The 11,867-nt window shown below is 36.6% G+C and overlaps 1 protein-coding gene across 4 annotated transcripts in view; it reads right to left on the bottom strand.

The window, feature by feature from the left end:
* The window catches only part of LOC117100994 (hemicentin-2-like), a 33,570-nt gene that overhangs the window by 19,656 nt on the left and 2,047 nt on the right, over positions 1 to 11,867 (bottom strand). For 3 of the 4 annotated variants that reach the window (XM_033240826.1, XM_033240828.1, XM_033240827.1), the window contains exons 2-4: positions 10,110 to 10,179; positions 5,420 to 5,776; positions 2,345 to 2,602 (exon numbers count right to left, since the gene is read on the bottom strand). In XM_033240826.1, coding sequence (XP_033096717.1) covers positions 2,345 to 2,602; positions 5,420 to 5,776; positions 10,110 to 10,158 — 664 coding nt within the window. In that variant the 5' untranslated portion in view covers positions 10,159 to 10,179. The remainder of the gene's footprint in view (positions 1 to 2,344; positions 2,603 to 5,419; positions 5,777 to 10,109; positions 10,180 to 11,867) is intronic. The other variant, XM_033240829.1, reaches the window with a different exon arrangement.

Below are 11,867 nucleotides of genomic sequence, written 5' to 3'. Positions count from 1 at the left end.
TCTTAGGCATAGGGCCTAGGCCTAGCTAGGTATACATTAATTTCATTTTACAGTAGTTTGGAATGATATCAGGAGTGGGGGTGTTGGCACTGGCCTACTTGGACTACAATTTATTTGAAGCTATCTTTGGTCCGATCGTCCACACCAGTTGGGCCCAATCGTCTGTCACCCGAAGTTTTCATTATGATTGTCGATGATCAAGAACGTACCATCTAGGCCCTAGGCAAGGCTTAGATTGCTCTGCTACGTATACTACTACCGCATAACAAAGAAAGCAACCCACCCGGTACATTCTTAAATTGTACACACATTATTAAAATGTATTACTATTAGACGATAACACTGACTGAACGATCTACCACCCTCGCATCGCAGTAACTACTGTACTGACGAACTAGGCCTAGCTTAGGCCTAATGTTTTTTTGTGGAAAGTTAGATAGTCGTTATATACCCGACAGTCGACTGCCTTTATATCTTCACTTGTCTTCAATTTGTATTCAAAGGGTACATTGCTGCATAGCCAACTGTCGGGGATATGGTACCTTCATACGACTACTACATAGAGATAATAATAAGAATACTAGAGCGCTAACCACAATGTATTCGATTTTGCTAAGCACCATCGTTTGCAATTGCGCCCTCAATTTACTCAGAGGGTTCAGTACAGCTAGCTACCCGTATGTTTGAAACTCGAGCGTTGTGGTGTTTGGGTGTAATGTACACGATTTTAATTTTCATTCCTTGGTACATTATTTTTTAATAAGATGCTCCACTTGGCCTCGTTTTGGCTACAATAGTTTAATAATTTGTTATTACCATTACTCATTATCATTAATGAAATAATAGTCAGTCAGAGGGCTTATTAATATGTAATAAATATGTATACTAAGCCTGAAGGTGGCGCTTTACTACGACGGCCATCTTGGATGGTACACATACATAACTCTGCATTGCTGCGCCATCTTGTCAACACTCTAGTTGTTTAATAGCTCTATGGACTACTCATACAACAGAAATAAACGTTGCATGGAGTTAGTGAAAAATAGAGATCTAAATGAAAAAACGATGTATTTCAGCAAGTATTAAAACCTTTTTGTTTTATTTTAGGCCTTCTTCAAAATACCTATGCCACATCAGTTGATTTTTTTGCCGTAAAACCAAAATAGTTTCATGCATGCCGACTTGCCGATCAGTTTATAGCGTGAGCCCTGACTGAACTCTGCAGAAAATCCACATTGAACTTCGCATTGCCATGTTAAACAAAATGTCGGAAAACTTTTCTTTGACGCATGCACATTTGCATAAATGTCTACACACATACGCACACACAATAAAAAACAAAAGAAATGTGACAGAGTGATTACAATAGTTCCTATTGCACTACATGCATAGGAACTAATAATGTGTATATTATTATATTAATAAAGTTACTATCTTTAGTACTATATACAATATTTTGTTACAAGTACTTGTTATTAATATTATCAATAAATGATTTTGTATCTTAAATTAGAATACCATATTTTCTCTAATAAACGCCCCAGGGGTGTTGCATTTTTTCAAAAGGGGTTTTCAAAGGGGGGCGTTTACTAGAGGTGAATTGTAAAATCAAAAATTACCTAAACAAGCTGCTTTAAACGGTCAATAAGTTCTTCATTTGTAGAGGAACAAGTTAATGTGCAGGGTATCTCCAGGCATCCTGCTATTTTGCTGTTCCTTCGTTTGTTGCTGGTTATTTGAACATCAATAATTCCTTGTGTTTCAAAAAGAAATAAAATATCTTCGAGTTCTCTTGGGCTAAATGTCCGACGATGCAGCGTGGTGCTTCTCCTTTCACAACAGCAATCGCGTGCTTGTCAAAAACATTGTCGGCCTCATGAACTAGACCTAGCACTGCACGCAAAACATCTGCCCTCAACTTGAAGAAACATTCTCACTACGGTATAGACTTCATTGACAAGACAACTTGAATCAAATCAGCGTCGAACATGCGACACATTAACAATACACGATTACCCATCGTTTGCCGTCAGTTTGCAGCTTACCCTGTTTTTACAAGGCTAACGAAATACCATGAGAGAAACACAAAATAGGCCTAGGCCTAGTGATCGTGAAGACAGTAAACATCAAACGTTTAGGGTAAGCTTTTTTGAGAAGTATTTATTTCAATTCATATCAAAGAAAGCAGAACACAGTAGGGTATTACTCCTTGTTTGTCAACCTTTTTATGGATTGGATACCCATGTTAATTGATTGGGCACTCATTGCAAAATGAAAAAAAAAAAACCTCAGAGGGGGCATTTATTAGAAGAGGGGCGTTTATTAGAGACAATACGGTACTTACATTGTACATCCAGCATTCTACTTTCACTTGTTTCAGTGCCCGCACTGTTACTGGCCCTACACTCATAACTGCCATCTTTGTCACGACTCACTGATTGAATCCTGAATGTAGATGAAGCCCCTGGTGGTTGTACTTCACCACCATCCTTTAAAAATGTGTAAGTAGGTGATGGATTAGCATCTGCAGAACATAACATCTCAACTGTGTCACCCTCAGTCACAGGTGTAGTGAAGGAACTCAATACAGGCTTGTATAAATCTAAAATAAATTAAAAAAATTATAATGTAAAAATTGTTATATACTAAAATATTACTACATTTATATGACATTTTTAAGATGAATCTAAAAATATATTGTAAATTTGTGGTAGTTCGCCACAAGAGAGAAAAAAAATGTATCTACAAATATTATTGAGACATCTTTCATGATTATTCTTGTTTTAGAGAAATAAACATAGATTTTAAAAGTGTCTTGCCCAAAGACACAAGCAACTTGCACAGCGAGCATTAATAATAGCACAGTAGTTTAGACTTAACAAACTGTACTGTACTGGACTTAGATTCACAAAAAGGAAAGAAAATTTTATAATTGTCTATGTATTTTTATGACAATTTCTGTATGTTTAAAGCTGACATAAAAGAGACAAGGTTTTATTTATTAGAGAGACAATTGAAACCATGACACCTTGTATTTCTTTGCATGATGTCTCTAGCACTTCTAAGTTGTTGTTCAGGAGGTGTTTTCATTGAAAATAAAAATGCGAGATTAGGCAAAAAAAAAAACCATTTTCTGTCTCTGGTCATACCAAAGTTAAAGAATCGATGCAGTTTTTTTTTTTTTTCTATTTTTTTTGTTTTGTTTGAAAAGCGTGGAAAGTACAGGAAAGGTATTTTTTGTATTTTTTTTATGTTCTGCTAATGCTATACATTGTTGTCCTTCCACATTCAAGGATGTTGCTATTGAAAACTGAGGGTGGGTGTTACAATTTTTAGGGTGGGTTGAACGTGTGCATACTTTGGCACAAAGCACCAACCAAAGGACCGTGAGACGGATGGGTTTCAGAGGAGGTGCAGGGTGAAACTCATGAAACACTGGGATTCGTGCGGCTTATAGAGAGCCAAAATGATCGATCTGGGTAATCCAACTTAAATTTGATTGCTTATGAAAATATGTGCGTACCTATCTTGTTTTAAAAAAGACATGAATACTAGCCTATGGCTACGTACGGTCACACTAGAGTCTCAAGCCTGGCTTGACTCACCGCGGGTGAGATTTTCGTAATGTGACCGCACCTGAATAGACTCGCGCCTGGCGTGACCTCGATCTCAATCTACCTATCTCGATCCCGGCTCAGTACCCAGATTGACACTGGCGTGACCGGGATTGACATTTCCTCGTCGGCTGTCGACCAATCACAATCGATGACGCCGTCGCGTTTAGAAGTTCTTGAATAAAAAACCCGCAGCAATCATCAGTTGTCATTAATAAATGCACTCATCAATCCGAAAACTAGCATCGCCATTACATCCGAGCCTAGGCCTAGTTCATCTAGATTCGCGCGCGGGGCCGGTATTTTGATTGTGGCGGCGCTCTAACTTCCTGTTTCGACTTTCCTAATTTGGAGGTCGATCCAACCATGATCCAACTAAATTCAGGTAGTGTGACCGACCCAGAATTTCGAGCCTAGCTTGAAATCTCACCCGTGGTGAGTCAAACCAGGCTTGAGATTCTAGTGTGACCGTAGCCTATGTGTGACTACTGTTCTTTATTCCAAGATAAGAGAATCATTCATGCAAGTAATATGTGGCAAAGACAAGCCAAACCAGTCACTTGTCGCAAATCGTGTTTCAGAGAAAATGGCCAAAACATGCTGGAATGTCAAATTTTTAAAAATCTATTTTATTGCACTAAACTAACATTTATATATTTACACATCATTCTATGCTGTTATTTTCCCCATTTTCAATGTTAAAACAATACTTTTTAAGGATTTAACGATAGTTTCTGCATGAGAAATGCCTGAAATCATAAACTTTGACGGTTAATTTCTCATATATTGTTCTCTTAACAGCTGTGTGGTTAAACGCTTGTAACTTCATAAGGAAATGTCCGATTTGAATGATTTTTTTACCATTTTATAGCTATTATTTTACTCTCTAACATTGTATTAATAACTCAAAATCGATTTTTGTGACGAGTGACTGGTTTGGCTTGTCTTTACCACATATAAGTTAAATCAAGAAAAAAAAAAAACTTTTAACAATTAAAAAAAAGACGGTGAATACAGCCCTGAATACGTTCAGTGAAGTACTGTAAGCACCTTGGCGACCAACATTCTGAATGGTGCGAAAATCCATTGACGAGTTTTAAAAGCATTATCGTATATTCCAGTGTATAAGCTGCACCTTCCCCCCCTAATTAGGACGTGAAATATCACAATTTTTTTTGTATCACCTGTGTATAAGTACATCAAATTTTACAAATTCAAGAAAACTTGAGTTTTTATAGCATAAATTAATTTCACAAGTTTTTATTCTGAAATTTTAGCGGACCATTCTCTCAACCAGCCCACGTGTGTTTTGTTGCGACATTCGGAAATGAAGCTATTCACATGACCCCAGGACCAAACTCGCGAAAATTAGTTTGGTAGTTTTTGAGAGCGCTTTCGAACAGCAACAGCGTGCTTCAAAATTGTTTATGAATGAACATAATTATGAATGAATTATTTAGACAACCAAAGCCATTGGTTGAATGTCGTAGAAATCGTAGTACAAATCCCAGGACAGCATGCACTGTAGTGAGTATAATTACAAATACTAGGCCTACAAACCGGTCCTACCCTAGGTTAATTAATTGGGCTAGCAATGGCCTAACCTAGAATGGATAAGCCGCACCCCAAAATTTTGGATAGGTGGCGATGTATATCCTGTGAAAAATTTTTAAAAATTGACACACAGGGTCTAAATCGACACGTGCGCTGACCAGAGTTATTTATTTTGTTTGGCCTTAATCTACTGGAATTTTCTTACTAAAAATATTTGAGTTTAATTAAATGAGCAATCAATGTTTACTTACATTTAACAATCAGTGTGACATCAGCAGATGCAGGTGAAGGAGGATCATCAAGTATAGACACACTACACTGATATGTGCCGCTGTCGCTTCGTCTGGTATTAGTAATCACAAGTGTTGTGTCTGCATCAACACTGAATCTATCGCTGTATGAAGGCTGTACTAATCCGCCTCCATTCTGGTATTGTGCTATTTGATCAGTTACTTCATTTGTGACATTATTCCAAGTTACAATAGGATCATTTGTACTATTTGAACTACTTCGAATGATGTTACACTGTATTCTCGTTTCAGAGCCTTCAACCTTATCTCCAATGTCATTAACAGTTACTATCACAGCTAAGCATGTGCTAATAAAAACTGAAGAAACAAAATAATGTCATAATAAATATAATTATTTCCTACTGGTGGACATAGTATGGTTTGCTATTCAGAAATTGGGCTCCAGCTAGATTTTTGTGCCAAAATAAATTTTAATATTAATAGCTAACTTTTTGTTATTGTTGTCATTTTTGGTGTGCTGAATTCAATTAGGTGACATTTTCTTTATCTACATTATCAGCCACCATTTTGAATCTCAAGATGGCCAAGACACTACATTTAACATGGTTGTGATACACTTCTCATTTTATTCCATTCCACCCATCTAATAATACATATTTACTGAAATATAAACGAAATTAAAATCACATTAATCATACATCATTTCAGAGGTTTCTACAGTAGGAAAACTAACAAATCTTATCTATACTGTACAGTACAGTCAGGAAATATCGCTTCGTATCTGCGCGTAACCACTCGTAGCCTGCTCGTAGGTACCGTTTGGAACGTAGCTACGAACCACTACAAAGGTCATTGTTATTTTAATTAGCTTTGCAATGATCGTAGGCTGGATCATCGGACTGATAATCAATGCGTAAACAATATTGAAATATAGTTTACCAGCTTTCAACACGTAAGCAATGTTGCAATTTACTAAATAAACAATGTTAGAACTTTATTGTTTTGTTATATCCTATGGTCGATTGGTGAATTTTTATTAACAACATTTACGTTAATATAACGCTAATTTCATAAAATAAGCATTATAATATTTACCCACATGGAGACAACAAATTATTGTAGGCACACAGAATAAAAAAAAAACTGGATGAAAATATTTTTTTTAACGAAAAACCCATACTACCACAAGTTGAAGCAGCTCTGATTACGCAACGTGTATCGCAGTAACTATACAGCCATTTTGTTTTGTCGAGTATTTACAAGTTTTCTATTCGATTGGTCCTCTTCATTGAGTAGGCAGAGGTGGGCGTGGTTTAATGAAGAACGACCAATCAAATACGGCCTTTGTATAGTTGTAAACATGTGCTTGCTGCACAGCTAACTTTGGGCGATCTTGCGTCATCGAAGCTTTCGCGGCCAGTTTAGAGTTGTGGCTTCCTCTCCAATGACGACGGCCTGAGCAACAACGCAAAGATATCGAACTTCTTGAAATTTGACTGTTTTGTACGATCGCCGACCGCCGCAGTATATTCCAACATTAAATCGATAATTAATAGTTAATACTCTAATTATGGCTTGGCTAGGCCTAGCTTGGCTTGGAAATTGAGAATGTTAAAGGCGCTGCTATTGTTGAGGGCGAGAAAACCTAGCCCTAGTCTGGCTCCTAGCTTCCCGTTCTCGTGCCCAGGCATCCCCACCCGCCACGAACGAGCCAAAAAAGAGGTCATTCGTCTCGAACGACGGAACCTCAAGGAAGCGGTGGAAATGGCCAGGCAAAATATCGGTAGCACGAAGGAGGTTCACCCGGCGCACCGCCCCCAACGAGGTGATTTTTGCCTGTTGATTGGCGATGGCTGCAGACGAACACCCGGGTGCGGCCTTACATGGCTTCACCTCGTTTGCCTGGGCCTCCAGGCGAGCTGGGTCCAAAGGGACCACTGGACATGATGTATTAATCAACAACAATCGAGTTTTCATGAATGTTGACCAATGATGGTCCGGAGGCTCAGCAACGGGTGCGGAGATATTCAGGTGCGCCAAAACAGTAGATATAACGCAGTTTACTAAGGCCTGTAAAACTTCCCCGTGGTCCCCCTTCTCTTCCCCCAAAAGAGAGGCCACCTCCTCATCAGCATATGACAGAACCCCTGTAACACTGGTAAAAGACAGACAATAACTAATTGGTACTTCAATAGATGACACTATAGGACAAACCTCTTGATCATTAAACATTTAGAGGAAAAGGTACTGTAGGAGAATAACCCATGATATGCATTGTTAGGCCACACCGCATTCAATGCAAACCCAACTGCAGAATCTCTCGCCGCCTGTGCATGCAAGTAGGTAACTGTGAACTCAGGGAGGTCCCTGGTTGGCTAGTGGATAGGGTGTGTACAGTACTGTACATGTGTGATGACTGCAATATTCAGTGACGTGTTGTTTTTAATGAACAGTGATTAATATTTAACAATATTTATTGATTGAATTTATGAATTTTTAATTTTAAACTGAATTTCGCCTGGGTAGTTAAACAAAAAATGGTAAGGCTAAACCACTGCCTACCCTTTGAAAGTTAACGGTAATTAAATGGTAACGGTAAAAAAATAATACCACAATTGAAAATTGACGGTTCTAAACAGGCCAGTACTATTAATCCATGTGGTGTCATCTTCAAACCATGCTCAAGTTTTTCTTATGGCTGCACGCAACACTCGACCTCAAGATAGTTACATTTTTCGTATTTTAACGTAACGCATACACACTCCATCTTGTAGGTATTAGTTTTGATGAATTGTTTCCACGCCTTCATTAGTTTAGGTGTACATATGTGGCATGGTCAAGCTAAATCAGTCGCTTGTCAGAAATTTGGATTTTGAGATAATACACTATTATAATTTAATACTTGATATTAGTTGTTATTGTCGTGATGGAATAATAGACAATAACTGGATTTGCGTCAGGAGAAACGGCCGGGGGTTTCAAAAGCTGCCAGCGCTTGATGGAATCTGCCGTGTATATCGCACATATGCGTCGCCTACTTTTTAGGCTGTGAAAAAAAAAGGCTACCCATACAGGGATTGTGTGGTTGTCCTCATGTACTGTACACACAGCTATACATGGCTAGGCCTAGATATATTTATATTTACTCAAAACTTACTTTATATTTACATTCACTCAAATCATAACAATTGTCTAATGCTTGTTTATTTTAAAATCCAATGGGACACTAATGAACACTAATAATCAAAATTTATCTGTTTAATTCCCAATCTCGCAGCACTTATAGAGCATGCTAAAACAACATCGTTTTGACAGACTCTCACTATCGTCACCTCTGACACTTAACTGACCTCATGATAATAAAACTAACCTAACACAGGCTGTTAAACGGTTTCCAATTGGATCGTTTTACACTGTTTGTTTATGAAAAGTTGTAGTTGGAGCTCACGAAAAATGCCACTGAAGGTGTAAAGCAAGAGAAAATTGATGGTCTTTTTTTTTTCTTAAAGGCCAAAACGGGTAAGTATTTTAATGAACATGCGATGGTAGTGAATTAACACAAGGTTTTGCTCATTCATTAGGCCTCTCATCTCTATTTTCAATAGGGCTATGCACTAGCTAGGATCTGACCTAGTGTCTAGAAGAGAGGCTAGCTATAGAGTAAAAATACCAAGTATATGCTAGTACAGTCGAGTTGGGAATATGCGATCCATCCGGTTCCAGAAATTAATTATTGTGGAAAGCCTACACATTGTTTACTTACAAGGAATATTATAGTAAATAAATAGTAGTAGTATAAGTAAATTATACCTAATAATAACTTATGATAGATTTAAGCAAAATAATGATGATGATGATGATGATGATGATGATAATAATTATAATAATAATAACTCCTGGCCTATCTTACAGGCTTGTCTACCAGGAGTCCAAAAATGTATTAAGTGATGCTTTTATTTATTTGTTTTTATATTAGTTTTCAGATTCAAACTCATGATAAGGTTGTAGCTGATTATATCCAGGAGTAACCACACAAATGATGCAACAAGTACCTTTATATACTTCTATTTATTATTTTCCACAGTATATGAAACAGTACTCCAGTCTACAAAATTACTACAAAAATACCTATCTTGTAGAAACAAATTTTTTTACTGTACTTCAGTAATGTCATGATATCAGTCAATTTGAATTTTTTAATAATAAATTCACTTATTACAAACACCCACACTCGATGATAAATGGTGCACCTGCTACATTTCAGATTCAGCCTCCTACTTCCAAAACTTTGGTAATACATTTGCATGCCGATCGGTGATACTCAATAGGCAGTCTACACTAAGCTAAAACCTAGGCCTAACAACGAGAAGTTAGTGTTGCTAAAGGTTTTGAAATTACAAAATATTGTCAAATCACTGTTTGCTGATTTGTTGGTACTTATAAAATGAATGAAAACTGTACAAAAATAAGAACTAGGCCTAGCTTTGCCCCAATGATCCCATGTTTATATTTTACTGTGGCATTGTGGGATTAAATTGTAACTGCACGCATGCTCAATATTATGTCACCATGTGAGTGACCAATCAGAGATATTATTTGTAAATTCAAGAAAGAAAATGAATGATATAATACAAGTTAAGTAAAAAAAAAAAATTAATACATTTTATTTAGAAACAAAAATTGACCTTACCTGTCATGCTAATGATGATGTAGCAAGTAGATTTTGTTGCCATTGTCATCCGACTTTCTTCTATTCAAATCTGAAGGGAATAAAGATTATAATGCAAATTTGTTTTTATGTAAAAAAAAAAAACAACAAAAAACAAAACAGAATGCAGTAATGGATAGATGCCAAGAGATTAGGTTTGGGAGAGACAGACAGGAAAAAAGATGGATAACCAAAATCCATTACAGTAACATCTTCCATTTACAAACCCAAATATGAAATACAAACGATGGCAATTTTGTCATTATGGACGCTCTCACTCTCCATTCGGACGGTGTTGGTTGACCTCGTCTGGCACTCAATTTTATTGACTGGCAGTGACAGGCACCATTTTCCACTGATTTTGTATACTTTGCTAAACATTTAACATAATTAAACACAAAATACCTTGGTCTACTTTTATCAGATAATGCCCTTCACTGAGAAAATAAAAGTACTTACTAGATACATACACATTCTGTTTTTGAAACCTCTGTATGTGCTTTTAAAATATATTTTTTACTTCACATAAAAACACATTATGTGGTTTCCTATTGAATATATTCATATCGATATATCAACAGTGCTTTTGAAATTTCAGCAGACTGAATGAATGAAAAAAATGTAATTAAGAAAAACAGAGAAAACTGTTATCACAAAATTGTAAAGCAAAACTTACACAGATAAATTTACATTAAACAGATCAATCAAAAATTTAAATAAAATATTTTAATTAAACTTAAGATTTTCATATCAAAATTCAAGATTAGTTCCTTGGTCACAATGCAAAAAATCCTTACGATTTGAGTTAACGGAAATTATTAATACGAGCCAACATATAACAACTTCCTCTCATGGAATTAATTGCCTGTTGCTGCTGTGGATATCATTCAGTGCTGTGCCTGCACTCAACAAGTTCCTTAAATACAGGCCTAGGATTTAGATAGATATCTGACTGACAGGCAGAGCAAATAACACTGACTGATCAAAAACAGATCTTGAGGATGAAAGAAGAAAAGCTACTTAACTAGTCATTGTTTCCTGATAATTCATTATGATTTCATTACTGATAGGCCAAAATAATATTTATAAATACTGTATGCTGTGGCTATGCTTTCGCCAAAGTGCTCGAAGTCATATCGTTCATAAATTCGTTCATGTCCGTCTAATGTGGTTGTTGTTTTATTTGTTTAAATCATACCCATCCTTTGCGTTTGTAATTTATCTGTTTGAATAGAATAGAATATTTATTATCCGCCAAATATGACGCTCATGGCGCTTCTGAAAGTGTTTCAACAGTTATATGCAGCACAGAAAAGAATCACGTCTTATACGTTCGTTCGTGTATTGCGGACTCGCGATCAAAGGCTGGCAGCAGTGTGGCGGCTGGTTCACAATGCTAAAACCCTGGAGCTGTCTCTTATACACATCTTTTGTTTTCAGATTGTTAAGCACTATCCATTTTTGGCAGACACCTTGGGTTGTGGTATAGTAAGTACAATCATCTAAAACACTTGTAGACAGATGTCTTGCAATTGCTGTATCGTATCTGCTCGATTAAGCGACCACCACCTAAAACCATGGAACACTTTAATAAAAGAGATTATCTTATCAAGAACTACAATATTTTTATAAGAAATTCATCTCCAATACAAACATTTTCATGTTTTTTGAGAAACTAGCAATGCACCTTGCAGTCTTAGAGGAACAAGTGCCACTAAATTTTTTGTGTATAAGAGACAG

This window comes from Anneissia japonica, unplaced genomic scaffold (assembly GCF_011630105.1).
Source record: "Anneissia japonica isolate Jap-2015-1 unplaced genomic scaffold, ASM1163010v1 scaffold1785_len1016330_cov206, whole genome shotgun sequence".
Taxonomy (NCBI): Eukaryota; Metazoa; Echinodermata; class Crinoidea; order Comatulida; family Comatulidae; genus Anneissia; species Anneissia japonica.
Note: the sequence above shows the minus strand (reverse complement) of the source record. Positions and strands in the feature narration are given on the sequence as shown.